The 20,909-nt window shown below is 31.6% G+C and overlaps 6 protein-coding genes and 2 non-coding genes across 8 annotated transcripts, besides 1 other annotated feature; 4 read left to right on the forward strand and 4 right to left on the reverse strand.

Annotated features, from left to right (window-relative positions):
• Positions 1-749: part of a sequence feature (mating-type (MAT) locus region) that runs on past the window's edge.
• On the reverse strand, positions 78-2,483 carry RCY1 (Rcy1p; the record flags this gene model as incomplete). Its single annotated transcript, XM_001646786.1, has 1 exon — positions 78-2,483. One exon carries the CDS (start codon positions 2,481-2,483, stop codon positions 78-80), a length of 2,406 nt encoding a protein of 801 aa, XP_001646836.1.
• A 641-nt stretch (positions 2,484-3,124) lies between these two features.
• Positions 3,125-3,223, forward strand: Kpol_2002trna1. Its single transcript has 2 exons — positions 3,125-3,161; positions 3,188-3,223. It is a non-coding gene; the product is annotated as a tRNA-Lys (tRNA).
• Positions 3,224-4,639: 1,416 nt separating this feature from the next.
• On the reverse strand, positions 4,640-4,712 carry Kpol_2002trna2. Its single transcript has one exon. It is a non-coding gene; the product is annotated as a tRNA-Thr (tRNA).
• A 2,117-nt stretch (positions 4,713-6,829) lies between these two features.
• On the forward strand, positions 6,830-7,966 carry Kpol_2002p50 (uncharacterized protein; the record flags this gene model as incomplete). The annotated part of the gene is made up of 1 exon (XM_001646787.1): positions 6,830-7,966. One exon carries the CDS (start codon positions 6,830-6,832, stop codon positions 7,964-7,966), a length of 1,137 nt encoding a protein of 378 aa, XP_001646837.1.
• Positions 7,967-8,346: 380 nt separating this feature from the next.
• Kpol_2002p51 (elongation of very long chain fatty acids protein) lies at positions 8,347-9,687 on the reverse strand (the record flags this gene model as incomplete). Its single annotated transcript, XM_001646788.1, has 1 exon — positions 8,347-9,687. The coding sequence occupies one exon, from the start codon at positions 9,685-9,687 to the stop codon at positions 8,347-8,349; it is 1,341 nt and encodes a 446-aa protein (XP_001646838.1).
• A 1,042-nt stretch (positions 9,688-10,729) lies between these two features.
• On the forward strand, positions 10,730-12,223 carry CDC6 (AAA family ATPase CDC6; the record flags this gene model as incomplete). The annotated part of the gene is made up of 1 exon (XM_001646789.1): positions 10,730-12,223. The coding sequence occupies one exon, from the start codon at positions 10,730-10,732 to the stop codon at positions 12,221-12,223; it is 1,494 nt and encodes a 497-aa protein (XP_001646839.1).
• A 447-nt stretch (positions 12,224-12,670) lies between these two features.
• On the forward strand, positions 12,671-13,831 carry Kpol_2002p53 (uncharacterized protein; the record flags this gene model as incomplete). The annotated part of the gene is made up of 1 exon (XM_001646790.1): positions 12,671-13,831. The coding sequence occupies one exon, from the start codon at positions 12,671-12,673 to the stop codon at positions 13,829-13,831; it is 1,161 nt and encodes a 386-aa protein (XP_001646840.1).
• Positions 13,832-14,041: 210 nt separating this feature from the next.
• BPH1 (Bph1p) lies at positions 14,042-20,503 on the reverse strand (the record flags this gene model as incomplete). Its single annotated transcript, XM_001646791.1, has 1 exon — positions 14,042-20,503. One exon carries the CDS (start codon positions 20,501-20,503, stop codon positions 14,042-14,044), a length of 6,462 nt encoding a protein of 2,153 aa, XP_001646841.1.
• Positions 20,504-20,909: the final 406 nt, after the last annotated feature.

Consider the following 20,909-nt stretch of genomic DNA (forward strand, 5'->3'; position numbering starts at 1 on the left):
TTACTCCACTACTATATATTACTCTTTACTTTAAATCACACTTACAAATATCTATTCTCACTCTATTATATCATTCTTTACATAACAGAACAATCTTTTGCTCCAAATCCATACATTGCCTTCTCAACCTCCTTTCGAACCTTTACCCAGTCCTCTCGACGTTGCACAAACTCATATATCTCTTCTTGACTAAATATTCCACCAAACATACCAACCTCTCCTATCATCTTTCCCAGATCCTTCGAATCCTTTCCTGATACAATAAATATCTGTCCCACACTTTTAAGTCCTCCAAATAGCGGCTCCAATCGCCTTTGTCGAAGTTCACTACTAACAAACTCAAAGTAATAGTTCAAATCACTGATTAAATAAACTGCTCCATCCGTACTAATTACACTGTTTTTGATCATCTCAACTACCTCTCGAAATAATCGTTCTCCTATCTCTTGCTGGAAAACTTCAAGTGTTCCTTTGTCCGTAGCTCCTTTTAACAACCTACAATGCTTTCGAATCACCTTCACTACTTCTTGAGACCCACAACTTTCACTGATCTCCCCTCCAATTCCATTTGCTTGAATGTAATCCCTCTGCTCTTCATCCAATAAAATCCTCCTTACTTCCTTCATTATATTTCCTAGACCAATATTTAATCCTTCCCCAACAAAATCATCAACCATTAACTCAAGATTCTTCTTGCAATGAACTGTACTATTTAGAAAGTCCTCTTCTTGTTTTACAAAACTCTTATCTCGTATCTCTTTTTTGTATAATATACTTACCATTTGAAGGACAAGATCTCCGATACTAATTAGCTGCAAAAATTCCAAAAGAGGATTTATTTTATTATTTAAATCAGATTTAGAATAAGAAATATCATTAGGATCATACTCATTATAGTTGCGAAATAGTTCCAACGCTACTTTAAACGCTGGTTTTAAATGCTTTACACCTACCGCTTCGACAACAACTCTAAAGACTTTCTGAGAATTATTACTGAGAGACGCATTAACAACTTCAATATCATGAAAAACATACATATCTTCAATTGATTCTTTACCTTCTTGAATAATCTTAACACACAGGTCCAAATCGACTAAAGAGTTCATATTAACTAATTTACTGCTTAAAACGTTAAGGTTATATTGAAATTTTAGCTTTTCCTCTGCTTTTTGCTTATCACTACTATTGATTTTAAACATCTTATTAAAAGTTCTCAATAAATCATGCTTTTCTTCAATTACCTCTTTAGTCTCTTGCTCTTCATTTTTTAGAACATTAATAATATTTTCACTTTCCAACTTTTCTTTCTTATTTCTGTTATCAACACTACCACTAATCATATTATCAAACCTTGAATGCAAATAATTGGGGATAAATTCAAAATACAATAAAACCTTGTCCATAATGTAAAGATTTAAAAACTCTAGAACTAATTTCCTAAATTCTTCACCTCCATTAACAGATGTCTTAATGTCATCAACCAAATACTTCTTTATATTTTGGTAAATTACAGGTAAATTTTTTAATCTACTTTCCTTAACAGTAATTAAAGATGAGATTAACTCAACAACACGTTGCATTAAATTTTCTGCAAACGTTAAAACTATAGTATATTTATCTTCAAAAACAGTATCAATAATTTCAATTTTATCATTGAAATATTTTTGGATTATACTTAATTGTTTCTCCAACTGAGATAAATTTAGATCTACCCCTATTTCTGGAGTTTCTGCATTTATTTCAACTTCAACCAAGCTATTTTCAATATTCTCATTACCTTCTATAACTTCATCAGTAAATATCTTTTCATCAATTGAAACATCAGCTTCAATATCGTATTTTGATCTAATAAACTCTAAAGCTGTGCTATTTTCTTTTAAAATTAAAAGAACTCTAATAAATTTTCCAACGTTTACAAAATTTCCTTCATTGTAAGATATCTCAGCTTCCTTTAAAGCACTATTTACAAATATATCTTTCAATATAGTCAATTGACTTTTAATATTGGAATATTCCACGAAACAACTACTATTACTCTCATTATAAAGAAATAAATTCTGAATAATTTTACCTTGAATCAATGGATCTTGTTCAAACTCATTTACAAACAAACCTGACATATTACCATGTAGTAATTTAACACAATAGATGTTAAAACAATTAAAATATGACCTATATACATTCTTACTTTCATCTTTGGTAAATTCCTTAATTGTATCAAAAATTGTATCACTTCTAAGATCTGACTCAGAACTGCGTTCTTCAGTTTTAAGACTTTTATTAGAATCACCAACTGTAGATGCATCTTGAGCTTTTAAACCCATTAAAACCAATTTACTACTCCAATATAACTGATCATTTTTACCTGATAAAGTTTTGTTATAAAGGTCTTTATTCAATCTTTGAAAATTAAGATAATCAGTAGTATTCAAACAACTGGCAATTTTATTAACAATAGTTTCAACTTTTAGTAGTCCTTCCATTATTATGGAACCCTTTAACTTCGTCTTCTCTTACTAATCTTTTGAATGTAAGTATCTTATCTGTACATTTTAAAATATACTTTTAAATCAATTTTTTAATATTTTATATCTTTTAAAAGATAGAAAAACGAAGCCTTTACAATAACTTGTTGAAACTGCCTGTGAAAAAAGGAGACTAATGAAACTTCAACAACTTTTAAATTTAATTGGGTATAAAATGTTCTGTTTGATGTCTAAACTTGTTTTAATAATCACTCATCTTCATATGGTAACATTTAGCGTCTAATCTGCTACATACCATATCCAATACTAGTAATTATAGCTGTTATCAAAAATAATAGTGATTCAAATGACATGGAAATATTTGTAGAATTGTTTGGTACGCTAATAAAGACCAATAGTATTAATCTTTCTAATTTACAATTAATCTGTAATTAATTTAAAACCATTTTCAGTCCAAAACCGACCAGCGGAAAGACAAATCACCTTTCAGTACTCACTGATAGTACAGGAAATACTGATTAATCATTATGATGAGATGTTAAGCTTATAGATGGAATATATATGTAAGAATATGGGATTTTTCTTTCTTTTCTCTTAATCAGGTACCGAATTATTTTCAAAAATTCTTGAAGAACTCATCCTTGTTAGCTCAGTTGGTAGAGCGTTCGGCTTTTAAACAATTCCAAGTTTAAACCAAGGATACCGAAATGTCAGGGGTTCGAGCCCCCTATGAGGAGTTCTTTATTTTTTAATAATGTTGAAGAACATTATACCTTTTTTTGTTAGTAATGACTTATACAAGTATTATAAACATACCTGTAAAAACATTTTATTAATATATACAAGCTTTGGTATTCATTAGCAATATTGAAACTACTAGATATATATAAAAACAATAATAATTACTAATTTTAGAAAATTTAGATTTATGTTAAATATATTTAAATAACTGTTAATTTAAACATTAAAAAAGAACAAATACATAACTATTTACTTATTCCCCACTTACGTATGTAATTTTTATATAATATATAAAATTGAAGTTTTGGTCAATTATTAATGTTTATTTTATCACTTAATTATTAATATTATTACTTTCCTTTATACCTTTAACTAAACATTAACTTTTCAAACAAAAATATAAACAAATCTTTTATTATTCAAAACTGTTGAAAATCTGTTAGAACGATAGCATTAACATCTTAATAGAGAAATAATATTTTAAATATAACCAGTTGTATATGCACAGAATCCTAATTGCCTAAATTAAAATAATTGTCATAACAATAATAATCACAGTTTAAGAACATTACTTACTTGAAACCATAAAATTAAGATCCTCTATATAAAATTTAATTATTATTAAACGTAAAAAAATTCTGAATCATAATACAATTAGTTACAACAAGAATATACAAAATGAATTACCAATTTCCTAGATAACTTAGGATATTTTTTAAAATATTTAACGTATAAATACCGAAATATTTTAGTACACATTAAATAAAAACAGTTTATCTATAATAAAAATTTCTTAATTAGCAGAATATAACAGACAAGAATGCAACAAGGTTAAATACAAGAGTAATAAAACAATAATTGATGTAAAACTGCTGTAACTTTAACCTGAACACTTAAGGATAAAGTTTATGTCACTATTGCTGCTCTTAGCACAAGGTCAATATATAGATTTCTCTAATATATAAAATTATATGTAATATAGACTACTATGTTACAGGACGGAGAGCGAGTTACACTCACTGACCTCAATAATACGTTAACATGTCTATTTAACGTATATCTACTCCCAGTAAAGCTTGAAGCTCTTACAATTCCGACAAAAACAACAAAGTATTAAAATAAAACAAGGTAGATATTTAAGAAATTAATTTAATATAGTTACTATTGTTAAGCAATAGTAAAAGATCATGTTTTAGTTTAGTTTTCTAGTAACAATATTAAATATATAAGGTCAATGTCACAGTTTCAAAAATATCTATGTAAATTGTAAATGACTTGGAAGAAAACAGAAATGAGACGAGTACAAATCACTTTGATGTAACTAATTTGAATAGATAGGTGTCTACAATATCTACAACAAGTTTTTTAAAAATATAACAGTCTCTCCCAATAAACTACTAAAAAAGTCAAAATGCTTCCAACCAGAGTCGAACTGATGATCTCCACATTACTAGTGTGGCGCCTTACCAACTTGGCCATAGAAGCTTATCTCTTAAAAAAATAAAGTCAAAAACGTATAATTTCTGCGACGATCACTATGTTGATTTTCTAACTTGATATATTGACAACCTTAATAAATATGGAATATTTTAACATTTTTCAGTTCGATCTTAACATCATTGAACAAAAAATATAACATATACAATTTAAATCAATCAAATGTAAGTTGTATTTTATAATTCAACTTTAATTTTTACAAAGTACTATTGGAGCCTATGTTAATGTTTACCTATTTTCGCTAGCTTCGTATGCTTATCTATACAATAATTAGCCAAAATATTAATCAACCAAAGTGGATGAAAGTGATATCATACATTACAACAAAAATTTAATCAATAAATTGGAAAAGTACAAAAAATGGTGCTTTTAGTTACATTATTTTTGGCAAATAATTAATTAATATTAAATTAATTATCTTTATGAAGTTGAAGTGTGAAAATATAAATATCTTGATTGAAGGAACCTATCGAGAGACAGTTGATGTTTTGAATATAAAAATATGAGCTGAAAAGCTAGAATTATCAATTAATAAACACCAAAGAAACAACAACTAAATTTCTAGGATTGTTTGGTTTTAAAGTAAAGGCGTTTTAAGATGTTTCTCGCTTTAGAAAATATGTACTCCAAAGAACAATTTTTTGATAACCACGAAATTAATCGGGCTTTTGATAAAAGTTTTATTCTTTTTTTATTTCCAAGTGATCCTCTAGCAAAAGTTTTTCGTCTTAAAACTCAATAATTTTGAAGTTAAGAATTATTATGAAAGCAACCCATATATAACAATTATCATGACTTCATACCTGAATTTAAATATTATAATTTAAACATTATAATTTAACTATCCCTGTTTGTGAATCACATCCAATACCTTTAAAAATCAACCTAGATCTACAATGTTCATCAAGATCTGTTAACTATTTCAATTATAATAATCCTACAATTTAATCAAGGCACTTCCTAGTTTTTATCAATTTTTAGTTGTATCAAAAAATAGTAAACATTTTAAAATAGATGTGAAATTCAATGATTGCCTAATTTTTTAATAAACTTCATTGATTGATTGAAAGTGAAGAATTGGCTGATTTCTATTTCGGATAATAAATTTGAAAATTAGTGACAATTACGTTGATCTAGATAAATGTGAACAATTGAAAAAAAATCGACGATGACTTCTAAATACTGTCTAATGGAGGCAATAGAAAATAAAAAATCAAACTTCAAAAACTGGGAAGCTACCTGTATTTGTAGCTTCGATTTCTTTTACTTATTAGTGACAGAATAAAAAAGCTTCAAAATTGTCTAGGATTAAGTGTTTCTTTAGAAAAAGCATATGATTTAAAAATTAATTTTTGAAATGAGACAGAAAAATACCTCGTAATTAGGACAATACTTATTCTGCTATTATGAAAGGAAGATCTAGAAGTTTCATTTTCTATTGACATCGATATACCTTTTCGAACTAAAAAGAGAGAACTTTTTATAGCGTGATTCCAAAAACAAGTTTAAAAAATTATAAGCTAATGGAAGGAAATACTAGATAATTATACCTATCTATTAATCCATTCACGAATATTCTAAAAACTCAAAGAATTATCATTTTTGGACCAGGTCTGACATAAGTTTTATTCTAATTACCTTTTTCTATTGGCAACTAAAAGTAACACAGTAAAACTAGAGCTGCAGAAGAATAACTATATTTAAACCATTATAAAACAGGAAGCATTGACCAATGTAACTATATGAAGCTTTTTAATCAAATGATCAAGTAATTTATTGGCTATTAAAGCCAATTCTGCACACGGAAAGAAATAGGCATCTAAATTTTTATATTCTACTTGATTTAAATTGGATATATCATTCTAAATTTATAATAAAATAAATAGGATATTAATAATTGGCATCAATTGAGCTTTTAAAGGTTTCAAATGGCTTCTTTATCAATATTCTACTATGATAAAAGTGAAAAAATTTCTACTTTAAAATTTGAAATCTAAACCGAACATTAAAACAATTTTGATGCTTAAAAAAGGGCAAAGTCAACCTCATATATCAAACAGAAAAAGACCTCGATACAGGATTGGAACAAGGAAAGCCTATATATTATGATAATGAGTGAGAGTTTGGATGCTATTGATGTTATACCTTTAACGTTTCCTCCAGAGGTTCTCTCTAGAATTTCTCCAGAATTGTCATTACAAAGGCATTTATCATTATCTTTAAGACCATCATTGAAGGGCTTACAAGAGTTTAGAGAAGTAAATATCGAGAACAATTTGATATCTAGGTATAGTAATGACAACATACCAATTAATGACAAGGACAACACTGTGATTGGGTCCAATATATTGAAATGTGGAAGGACTATAGTAATGACTTCGATAACCGCGGGAATAATTGAAAGTGATGTTCAAGATTCACTGATTGATTATGGTGAAAGAGAATTAATTGAAATGTGTGGTGAGCGTGATACCATTTCAAAGTATTCGACTGTTTATCCAGTTGTAGAAGTTGAAAGAGGCCGTGGTGGAGCTCCTCCAAGTGATGAAGAGATGAATGTATCTCAAAAATTACATGATTGCTTATTACAATCAGGTATACTTTCGAAGGACAATTTAAAGATTAAATGTGGGATACGAACAATTGATTCAGAAGGAACAGTTTCAATAAAATACCCTGAAGATAACGACAATGATATTTTGGAAGAATTGAATTCAAAAAGACATTGGTCATTTATATTATATGCAAAGATTGATGTATTTAGTAGAACAGGACCAATATTTGATATGTGTTGGAATTCGTTGATATACGCATTGAAGAACACTAGACTGCCAAAAGTTTTCATTGATGATAGAGCTATGAGATTAAAAAAAATGGTAAGGTCAAGAGGCCGTAGTGCTGCTGTTAAAGAGACTTATAACATGTTATGCCATGAGACAGAGAATGAACCATTACAATTGAATGATGAAATGATATCATATGCATCAAATTATGGTGTAGTTGCTGTGGAAGATGAAGAAGAAGGAGACGAGAAGACAAAAGTTTTAATTACTGATATCGACGAAGAGAGTGAAGAGAGCAGTGTCCAGAGCACGATGTGCATAATATCTGGTGAAGGAAGGTTGAAGAGTGTTGAAATTATTGGAGGAGGGAGTACAGTAGGAATTGAAGAGATCAAAAATGCGATTGCAATTTCACAGATTAGAAGTAAAGATTTGAAAGAAGTCTGGGACAAGAAATAAATCAGTAGTAGTTATAGACAAATTGGAATTAGAATAGGATGACGATATGTTTATATAAATATTGAGAAATCCTGTTTAGCGCACAAGTGCGAAACTAGATCAACATTAAAAATAATTGTCATGCAGAGTAACGATGGTTGCCATGGCTAAAAGCAGCGCTATGGGGGGAGGGGGCAGAGCAAGCTCCGATGGACAAGACCTGAATTCTATAGCCAAGTGATGCTTGATAATGGACGATGATATTGGGTGGAGGAGTTTTTGCATGTATTTATTTTTTATCTAGAATGCGATATAGGATAAGAGTTTGTCGTTGAAATGTTGAATAGTATATGAATATTAGAATATGTATATACTTGCTAGAAATATTTACAATATAGCTATTACTTTCTTTTTCTTAGATCTGAATCTTGAGCAGAGGTAGCAGTTGAGGCAGCGGAAGCAGAAGAAGAGTCCTTCTTTTCGGCAGCAGAAGCTCTCTTCTTGGCGCCAGAACGTTTGTAAACTTCAATGTAGAAAGCGCAGAACAAGAATAAGTAAGAGGTGATGATTGAGGCACCGGACAAAGCAGCGGTGGTTGAACCTACACATTCACCACACATAGGCAAAACAGTGATGTATTCTTGAGCTATTTTTTGGTATGCGATGAAGTAGATGAAAGCAACGTCCAAGATGAATTGAATGATTTGGAATCTTGTAACCCATTCTTTCCACCAGACTCTGATACCTCTTGCGGCTAAGAAATAATACCAGTACATTAGACAGTGGACGGCCAAATTCAAAGTGATTGGTACCCATGAGACGATGGTGGCACCTACGATTTGGGTGTAGCACAATAAGGCGGTTGCACCGTGGTGGTAAGTGTGTAAGAAAGTCAAGTTTTTCTTCTTCAAAACCAAAAAGAAAGTGTCTATGAATTCATAATATTTGACCAAATAGTTCAAATAGTATAAGGTTACCATTGGTTGGGTCCAACTTCCGTAGTTGCAAATGGCGTAGAAGATACCATTTCTGTAGATGATTGGGAATAGTTGTTCTACCATCAGGATCAAAAGGGTGAAAGAGGCAAAAGTCAAAAAAAGGTTATGCAATTGGAAGATGTAGTTGAAAGAGACGGGGTTTTGTCTTTTTTGCATAACTTTGCTACCACCCAGGATGATGACATAGTATAGGGCGATGGCGATCAGAGCAGAGTTCAATTCACTTAGTGGTAAGCCTTTGCCTTGTTCGAAGGTGAATTGTGAAGGGATGAATTTGCCGTTTGATACCCAAGTGGCGATACGGTCAAAGTGGTCCCATAGGTAGATGTTGAAGAAGGGTCTATCTACAGTTGGGACGAAGTTCCAACTGTTTGAGTTGAAGATGTCTGTGGATGAGGCAGCGAAGGAAGCTGCAGTTGCGGTGGCAGAATCGACCAGCGTATCGTTAGCACTCATGGTAGGTGGGAGTGAGAGTGAGAGTGAGTGTATGGGTGGGTGATGAGAGTACAAGAGGTTGGAACCAGGAATGAAAGGGATGACAAGAGATGGGGAAGAGTGGGTCCTTTTTATATAAGATATAAAATGGGATGGAGTTTGTTGGTGTTGGTGTTGTTGGAAGATTGGGATTGAGAGGTGAAGTGATAGCAAAGGGAGGGTGGGCATGGGCATTCCGATTTGTCCGTGGAAGCGTCGATGGGGAGGTAGAGGTAGAGGTAGAGCCTGAGCGAAAGCAAAGCACAGCATAGCATAGCAAAGACACCAAAACCAAAACCAAAACGTTACAGCAACAGCAACAGCAACTCGCCTTGACGTGTCTGGTCTCCGTGTGTCTCTCCTGCCCTTGCCCAGCGAAGGCGACGGGACCAGCGGACGGGAGCAAGAGGGACAGACCAGACACAAGTGTACACGCACCACAGGGCCTGAAAACCCATGTCCCGCCACACGGCGAGAACCGCACCGGTAGCAATCCCCGACACGTCAGGTGGAATCTGTTGGGTGTGGTCGTGGGCAGCGATGAGGTGGTGTGTTAGTGTTAGTGTTAGTGTTAGTGTCTGGGCTCTTTGTGTCTCTGTTGGTGTACCTACTGAGAGAAGAGGTCATCGGGACAGGACTCAATCCAGAGTGAACTCAACTCAACTCTACTCAACTGGAACCATCCATCCAAACTACTTAAAATGGTGTCACTCGAACTCACAACGGTGTGATGCTCTGCTCTGCTCTTCTCTTAACCGCATTGCGTCCGATGGTCTGGTCTTGTTCAACACTTTTAAACATATATGCCTCATCCATTGCCCAGTCCAACTTCAACTTCAACTTCAACTTCAACTTCAACTTCAACTTCAACTTCAACTTCAATCTCTGATCCAACCTGATCCGATCTAAACATCTTCAAGTGATTACTTCGCCATATCTGTATCTGTATCTCTTTCTGTATCACGTGCAACGCACGTGATAATTACTTGTCCCGTTTAGGGCAAAGATCTCAGCCCGCAGAATAAGAAAAACGCTCTCGCTCTCGCCCTCGCTCCATTACCCGATCGGGAAAAATATTAAATCTGCTTTTTGATCTCTCTCTCTCTCTCTGATCGCACACCTAAATTCAAATGGCTGGGTGATACATACAAAACTTATCACACATCACATCTCTTTACGTATCAAATCTCTTCACCCATCGCATCTCTTCTTTTCTATTAGTATATATACATACATATATATACACACATGTATATTATCTCACTGGTATCTTCCCATCTCCAATCCTCCCAACCCCAATCCCCCATACAAAATGAAAAGACCCTGCCCAGTCACTGATACCCCAGTCAAAAAGAGAAAGTACACTCTGCCTATCACCCCAGACCAGTCCCCCGTCAAACAAAAACTATCCTTCGACCAAAGCTTATACTCAAGAACAAAAGCCGTCCTACAGAGATCAACCGCCATCAACACCACCTCCCAAGGCTCCCTAGTCACAAGACAGTCCCACCACTCAACTCTCATCGAATTCCTCGACAATGCTATACAATCAGGAAATAGCGATTCCTTATACATCACCGGCCCTCCAGGCACAGGGAAAACAGCTCAAGTGCAAGCAATAATAAGAGATAACTTCCAACCAATTCCAATCCCAAACTTCGACCAATCCAACACCACCACCACTTCAAAACTATCTCCTAAAAAAAATAACATCTCCTTATCAAACTTATCCTACTACACCCTGCCAAACGGTACTGTCAAGAAAGTCGCAACCGTGGTCATCAATTGTATCGCGCTCAATGAAGAAAGCTCGATTTTTAACAAAATTTACAACTCTTTCAACTCCCATTTACCAAGCTCAATCGTATCAACCATGTCCCATCTACAAGACTTCTTCAAACTGTACTCCCACGATACTTCATTCCTCGTGGTGCTTGACGAAATTGATAAACTGGCTTCAAATAATTCAATCTCGGATGTCACCGCTACTAAGAAAATCTTCGAATTGTTCCTATTGGCAAAAGTCCCAGATTTGAATTTCATCCTCATAGGCATCGCCAACAGTTTAGATATGAAGGATAGACTCTTGGCCCGTCTCAATTTAAGAAAAGATTTATTACCACGCACTCTATTGTTTAAACCATACTCTGCTGAAGAAATGTTCGAAATCATCTCCGATCGTTTGTCAAAGATTAAATATTATGAAAACGAAGAACCTATATTCAATCCAATGGCAATCAAATTCGCTGCTAAAAAATGTTCTGGTAACGCAGGTGATTTGAGAAAATTATTCGACGTGCTAAGAAACAGTATAGAGGTTTTACAATTAGAAATGATAGCAACAAATGGTGGTTTGCTTTCAAGCAGAAATTTAAACAAATCTTCTTCAAATCAAATCAAAAAAGTTGGCCTACAGCACGTTGCAAAAGTATTCTCTTCAATCATGAATGCCTCTGCAACCAAATCACGTGTCAATAAATTAAATTTACAACAGAAAATCGTCCTATGTTCATTGGTCCACAGAGAAAAATCATCCATCTTTCAAGCTCATTGTTCAGTCGATGAGGCTTACGACTATTATTCAACTTTACTGAAAAAAAAAGATACTCTTACTCCTTTGAAAAGAGATGAATTCATGGAGAGTTGCAACGCCTTGGAGACATGCGGTGTAGCCTCTATCTTCTCAACTAGAGCTCAAGGGAAGACAAGACATAAAATGAAAGCAATAAAATCAACAATAGACAATAAAGAACTTAATATAGAGATAGAGAAAATTGATCTATTGAAACCTTTCATGGTAAATTGAACTGCAAAAAAAGATAACAAAAAAAAATATTCATCCAGTACAATTACCACCACCCCTCATTCTAATTTAGCATTACCACCAAATCTTAATATATAATATAGTTTATAGATCATCATAACTAATATAATCATGCATCTTTTAATTGCTGTCACCTTGCAAGACTTCCCACTTAAAAATAGCTTAAGCACGTACCTGAGTCTGGAAAAAAATTGGTGAAAAAAAAAAATGGTTATAAGAATAGAATCAAAAAAGGACACACTTTTACAGTTAAAGGTATTTTGATTTGGTTCAAAAGGTTTGAAGTTTGAAACGGTTAAGATTGAATAGAGTAACATTTTCAAGCATTACAGTTCCAATTGAATTTTTGAATTATTTTGGTTCTGTCTTATTTATTTACTGGATCATTTTTTTAGGGAAGAGGAAGGTGAACGTTTTAAAATATTTGCTATGCCACGTAGGCTTTATAATACTTTGGCAACATACACTCATATAGTGATATTATGTTTTTGTTGGTACATAATATCATCATTTGGTTCGCAAGTAACTAAAAAAATATTGACATTGTGCCCTTTACCTTTATTTTTGGGTGAGTTCCAATTTATATATACTGCTTTATTGGCAGTAATCGTATGTTTTATAGCAAACAAGTTTCCAAGATTTTATAGTATATTTCCTGAAGGTACTTTCCCAAAATATTCAAATAATTTCTCAAATGGTGACCATCAATCATCGATAATTACAAAACCTTCAAAACACGTATTCAAAACTGTTTTACCCTTAGGTTTATTCCAATTCGTTGGTAAATTCTTTGGACATAAGGCAACTTCGTTGGTACCGGTATCAACTGTTGCAAGTATTAAAACTCTTTCACCTGTTTTCATCTTATTGATCCAAAAAGCTATAGGTATAAGCACCCTTCAATTGAGCTCAGGTATCTTTGGCAGTTTAGCCTCTTTGATTGTCGGTGTTTGGATCATTGTCGGTGAAGATAGTAATTCCAAAAATTCTGCATCAAAGGTAAGGGATTTCTCGTTATTTGGTATTGTTTGCGCTGTCATTTCAATGTTCATATTCGTATTCCAAAATTTATATGGTAAAAAAGTTTTTACTTATAGATCAGATCCAACTACTATTTTACCAAAAGTTCATAGCACAGATTCCATAAAAGAAAACTCCCCATTTCCAAATCATACACCAGTGAAAGAAACAAAATATGATAAGCTAACATTAATGATTTATATATCTACTGTGGGATTCCTTCTATCATTTGGCTGGTTCTTACTATTCGAATTGCCAATTGTTTTAGCATATTTATCAGGTGATAAGACTACAGTTATAAAAGATATACCTTGGCAATTGCTTTTACTAAATGGTACATTCCATTTCATGCAAGCAATGATAACTTTCCATTTACTTGGTGAATTATCAACTTTAACTTACTCAATTGCAAATTTAATGAAAAGAATTGCCATCATTTCAGTAAGTTGGATATTTACTGGAAGGCAAATAACATTAAACCAAATCTTTGGTCTACTATTGAATGCATTTGGATTATTTCTCTATGAAAGATTAACATCTAATGGCAAGAAATTGATTCATAATAAATGACTTTTTAAATATCAGGAATGTAAGAATTAAAAAATCAGGAATTCTTTTAATAGTTTCCTCCCGATAACCTCATTCCGAATTATTAATTATTAGCATGCAATATATATATCTAGATTAATATAAATATATATATAAGAATTTGTTGGTACACAATTGTTCTGTGTACGTCATATTGTCCCCACTTCTATGCAGTAAGTATAAATACCATCACTATTTTGATCCCCATTTATACAATTTACCTCGATTATCTCCAGCGAATAGTTGAATATTTATTTCATTTCCAACTTCTCTTTTCAATTTCAAATCATTTAATTGGAATTTTAATGAAGTAATTGGATCCTGATTTTTAGATTTCAAGGATTTAACCAATAGAACATCCCATTGACTTAAAGAAGATAATTCCAATATAAACATATCAATACTCCCATCATTATATCCAATGGCAAATGCCTCCTTTTCTTTCCAGTAAGCATGTCTCAAATTACCTAAACTAATAGAAGAAAAGTCAAAAAATGCTATTGATGTTATCTTAGATCCCTTAAACAACCTTTCACAATACAACATACCATTCAAATTATATATTGCCACATTGTTATCCTCATTAACTGTAATTATATTCCCGTCTACTTGAGAAACTGCTATTTGGGATACGTGATCAGCCAGTTTACGAATAATTTGGAAATTAGATAAATCCCATAAATATACTACTCCTGAGTAGTCCAAGGACACCAGAACTTGGTATTCATTGTATATCTTCATTTCTTTAATACCAAATAAATGCCCGTGCATTGATCCTAGGGAATCGTATTCAAATGTTGAACTATTATTCAATTCTTTCGATTTTATTTTCCAAATTTTAATCATTCCATTCTTATCGCCTGTAACCATGATATTTGCTTCACCAAATTCCACAGATATAACAATTGTATTATCAAATTTGATCAACCGTTTTAATTTTCTTACTTCGATACCAAATTTTTCAAACTCAATTTCAAAAAATTGACGTGAATTAATAACTAAATTACACTTCAAATTCACAGCATCATTGCTTGAATCTGCCTTATAAGTAGTATTATCTGTGAAGAAAATCAAATCAATTGATTTCTTCGATAATTGTTCGAGTTCTATGCAATAAGGATCATCACATATATTTTTGATGCAATTTTTAATAGATTGATATTTCAACACATTTCTTCTAGGATGTGGTTCAGAAAACAACTGTAATGGTGTTTGTCCAAAATTATGAATAATAGCCGTAATAGCTCTTCTCTCATTTTCATCATTTATGTTTTCCAAATCAACAGCTCCAGGATAACTAAGATTATTAAAAACATTCAAAGAATCAACAGATTTTTCTCCCTTTTGCTTATAACCAAATATCAAATCAATCCACTCATGCAAGTGTTCGGACACATATTCAGTTTCCAATGCTTCTCTATTTTTGGCGATATATATAAGTGGATCACCATTTGCCCATAATGGCAATTTAACATTACTAACGGTATTTCCATTTTGATCTTTGCCAAAATCATAATGGTTTGTATTAATTAGAAATTCTGGTAAAAAGAAAAACTCAGGAATTAGTTCTCTAACATCCGTTGTACTTTCAACTGCAGAAGACTTCCATGCTCTTGGTATAGATGAAAACAATCTGTCAGCATGGCCGAATCTTCCATCTTGTAAAAGTAAAAATGAATCCACAAATGGTTTTAATCTTATTAGATATGATGAAACGATCATAGCCGATGAATAATGCGTACCATAATGAAAGGGAGGAGTTGGTTGTTCATCAAACTGACAAAGTGATTCATATCTTTCCTTAAATTGTTCTGCCCTCTTGGTGGTTTGACCGCCCATTGGTTTGGATAGATCTCTAAATGTTTTCGGATTAGCTAAATCCAAAAATTCACTTTCTTGGTCTGCTATAATCCAAGGAAAAACAGGATACTGTGTCAAATCATTAAAAGTACGACCTGCTAACGTATTTAATATCATTAGATAACAGAAATTGGATATTTCACCATTCTGCCACAATTTTGTAGCTTCGTATTCATCAAAATTAGAAGAAGAAGATAAAGCATTAAGAAATTTAGTTTTAAGGCTTGCCTTTGAAATACCATTCATCAGAGATATGCCGTGGCTTCTTGAGTTCAGTTCTACTAATGTACAATCCAATAAGGGGTCAATATTTGAGTTATTCGAGACCTTCGACAATTGAAGATACACATTCTCTCTTATTGATTTAGTATTAAAGGAAAATAAAAAGTTTGAACCTCTACTAAATAAAACTTCCATTGCAATATCTCTCAATAAAAAAGGTCTTTTAGTGACATGTGTTATCTGTGTCAAATCCCAGTTGAAAACCTTGTGTTCCACGTTGGAGAATCTAGACTTTGATATATCTCCACCAATTAATGTCATATTAGTATCTCTTAAATGCAGTGGAACATCTGATAAATTAACTACTTTTTTACCATCTTTAGAAAAATAATAGTTATCAACAAAATACAGGTAATTTTCTCCAAGTATCAAAACTCCCTCTTTTATGTCTAAACCAACAATGCGGCTACAGTTCCAAATTTTCTTGATTAAATCGTTTTCTTTCAAAAGTTTTAATACTTTTCTGTTTTCATCCGAATTATCAGCATCTGATAGACCAGAGAGATCTAAATCTGACATTAAATCATATGATAACATGCTACTAGCTCCTATACCTTTCTTAGAATTGTTAAGCTGTTCATCTGGTACTGATGAATCATCCTTTATACTACTCTCTCCTATACACTTTCTCAATTGTGAAGGCAACAGCTTTCTTCTAGATCTTTCGAAGTCTTCAACAGGCTGCACAGTCCATTCAAGTGATATATTTTGATTCAATTGCAGGGAGAGAATTTGATTATTTTGAAAAGTTAGATATTCGTATTCATTATCAAAAATCAAATTTTCCTCTTCAATATCTGTAATAAAATTGGAAAATTGTTTGTTTCCAAGTTTATATACTTTGTTGCTGATCTCATAATTGTCATTTCTAAATAGTCCATGAATCTTTTCAATTTTACTATCATCTCTATCCATACGCAACTGTTTCAATTCTTCAATACTTATTTCATCGAATGAGTTGAACTTCCCTATACTCATTCCGTTCTCTAACCGTTTTGTTATATAATTTATCAGCTTATCCCTTTGATCCAAATTTACTATATGTCTTTTACTTTTTTCAATTAAAGCTAATGTCTCATTTGAATTTGATGTTTCCAAAGATTCAATCAAACTTGACAATTCAATTTTCCCTTGTATATTCATCACTTCTGATATGTATTTCTGATTTGACTTATTGTAAATTAAAATATTTCTTAAACAGGCTAACATAGCTTCACCAGAGGTAGAACAACTTGACTCTGAGATTAAAAATAACATCAATATCCAGGTCATATCCTTATCAAAGACACTGTTATTTGATTTGAAAAGGATATGCGCATTTTTAACAATTGCATTTAATAAGTCCTGAGTTGATTTTTCATCGAACCTGAAATTCTCAACAAATAAAAGATGAACTAATCTAAGCGTTATAAGGTTAAAAATATTCAATAAGTTTGCCTTTGATACATTCTTAATGATATCATGATCACTTATCTCAATCGCCTTGATACTTTCCATTAGGACAGAAAATGTTGAAAGGTAAAATGAAAGTGGAAGCTCTACAGTTGCAAATTTATCCATAGAATAATTGTATATAGATAATAAATTTGAAACCATATATGGATATGACCTGAATTTAAAGGCTAACTCAGTTTTTAAGCCTGATAGATCTGAAGTTATGACTGGTAGTATTTCCTTTACAAACAAAAACTGAATATAAATATATTGGTCTTCAGAGAAAATAATGAAAGAATTGGATGAATCATCACTTTCGGTAATAGAATTAATGTATTTCCCGAATTCATTTGTATTCAAATACTTTGCTTGATATATTATATTATCGGCTAGAAATTGTTTAATTATTAAAGCAGATTCCAAATAAATCGAACCATTTTGATGCTTCGTTAGAGTGACTAGTAAATCCAACAAACATGTTAATAGTTTATTTTTCCTAGTATCAAAGACAGAACTATTCTTTTTATTTGATGACATAACACTTAGCTTATTCATAAAGGAAATAATAAATGTATTAAGATCAATTTGAAAACCACTCCTAATGTCATTAATCACAGACCATTCCAGAAGACATACCGACAAATTAAGAAGATATTTATTAATCACTATGTTCTCATTCAACAATTCGATCTTATCAAAATTTTCACATTGAATGCTACCAGTTGTATAGTCAAATTCCCCCAATGAATATTTGTACAACATGTATACTATTTCTTCATAATCTGCTACATTAGCACCCTTCAAAATATCGAGCAATAAATTCATACCAGAATTATCAAGAAATTTTTGGTAACCATTTGTATTAATAGAAAATATTTTTAAAAGAATATTTAACAAAATTAGAGGACTTTTTTTTACCGTTACAATTTCATCTATAGCCATTAGAAGAAATTTAATGGACAATGACTCATTAAAGACTTGAAGGGTATCCATCCTATTATTGTCCAGAGTTTCTAGAATTAGGGTATCAATTGCTGTTAATAAAACATTGCAATTAGAATAATTTCCACACTTTAACTCATAATATGAGTAATTAAATAACCATTGAACATTCTGCTTTGTGAAATCGTTTTTTAATAAGGTGACATACACATTGACTAAGTCATAATTTAGTTCTGAAACAATATCATTGGAAATCATATTTACTGTCAGGTAGTGCTGATAATTGCAAAATTTTTGAATTATATTTGATCTCATTAGTACTCTTGAATTGAATCGCTTATATTTTGAAGTTTCCAATAAATTTGAAATTTGAAAAAATAAAAACCTAATAATTTCTATTTCTGATGGTAACTGTTCATTGTCTTCTACATCCAAATACCATAAATTTATATTTAACACTAAATTTTCGTAAGACCTCTGATCTTTGATAATGGATTTAGTAATATCTGATAACTCCCATCCGGAGTACTCTAGAAATAAATTTAGGAATTGAATTGGCAATGCTTTTTTATGCTTGTAGATTACTTTATTTGTCAAAATGTGACTTAAGAGTTGATATCCAAATTTCGATTCAAACCAAACTCTTAGTTGATAGTTGCTCCAAAGTTGAACCATGTGGAATACATATTCATACAACTTATTATAATCATCACATACCTCTAGTTTCGATAAGACAAATCTGAAGCTGTTAAAAGTTTCAAAAATGTCAGACAATGTTGAACTCTTATAGTAGTAAACATTTCCTTTGATTAGAATTGTACTGTTTTCAATCGAATCATGCTCTTTATTTTCAAGGAAAAGAAAATTATTGTGATCGACGGAATTCAATTCAATGTATGGATTGAAATCGATTAATAATGCATCGGATTTTAAATTTCTGATCTTTGATATTCCTTCTGTAAGCGATATTATTTCTCTTGCCGTTATGCTTTGGAATATCTGTTGTAAAAAAGAATCACCAAATGCCCTTCTTATACCTAAAATTTCATGACCTGTATTCTCCTTTGTTATTTTATAATTGCTTCCCACATGGTATAGAACTTTCACTTCTAATTCAGAAAGAACAGCATTTAACAATTGGAATCTGTATAGTCTAAATGAACATATCATCGATCCTAATTCAATTACACTTAAGCTCAATATGAAATTTTCAAATAACGAGACCGTATTAACATATTGACCATTGACAAACAGTGCAATATCATTGCTATTTACAGTAAGTGTAATGCAATAGAAAACTAATGGCTTGAACTCAAAATTCTGGAACATTCCAATTATATATTCATCGTTAGATAAACATAATTGACCATCTGTAACCTCAAGAAATAATGAACGACCTATAGTCATAATTCTATTTGAGGTGATATCATTCAACTCTAGGTAGATCTGGAATGTTAAATCATTTTCAATTTTTGTTTTTAAACTTTTCAATTTATAAGATTTATAATAATTTTCGAATTGAAGATAACTCTGAGATAATTGATCATGGGATTGCTTGGCCAACTCATTTAAAATCTCTGGAATGAAATGGTTTTCTTCAAAGTTTTTATACAAATTCAATAAATCAGTTGGCGTACAATCAATGGAATAAATAACCAACAATATTTTTTTCCATAAAGTTAAAATAGTTAAATCTTTATCATTTTCCAATAAAGTATCCAATAGAGATTCCTTTAAAGACTTAGCCCAAGATGCAAATTTCTGTTTATTGAATAGAGAAATATTTGATAAAGAAATTATAATTTGCAAAGCAATGGAATATTGTAAGCTATTAAATTTTTCATCACCTTTTACTATAAATTCCAGCCATTGTTGAATATTTGAATCATTTATAATAAAATTATCATCAATGTTAGAAAGACTGAAAGTTGTAGTCAACTCCCAATCGACATAACTTTCAATATCTTTAATTAATTCTGATGTTTTCACAATTTTAGTTTCAAAATTTTCAATTAGATCATTCCAAATGATATTTAACTCCTTTTGCTGGTGATCTTCCTCATCATCTTGTCCAATTTGATCAATATTAATAATGCTAGATAAAAATCCACCGATTTCCATTGAATCAGTCACCATAACACCATTCCATATATAATAACCAGTCCTCTATTAACCACTTCTTTTTAAACCTAGAACACAAATTTTATATTTATTTATTTATAGTTTTTAGCTTGTTTATTATTTTTTATATTTTGCCTCCTCTTGATGGTATTTATAATTAGAAAAGAAACAAATGCAACTAGTGTCTCTTGGAATAAAAACAAAAACAATAACAATCTAAACCTCTATGATGGCTACTTGGCCTTGTTGACATGAGTAGTTCAATCCCAAGTCTATCTCCAAGTTTATTTTATATTGTAGTTGTTAATATAGCCAAAAACTCAACTCGAATTTGAAATTCCCTTTATGATTTTTGAAATCCGTATAAGCGCCACTGCCGAGGTCACGTGATACGCACTATAAGATTAATATTGAAAAAAGT

Source organism: Vanderwaltozyma polyspora, genomic scaffold (genome assembly GCF_000150035.1).
Source record: "Vanderwaltozyma polyspora DSM 70294 KpolScaffold2002 genomic scaffold, whole genome shotgun sequence".
Taxonomy (NCBI): domain Eukaryota; kingdom Fungi; phylum Ascomycota; class Saccharomycetes; order Saccharomycetales; family Saccharomycetaceae; genus Vanderwaltozyma; species Vanderwaltozyma polyspora.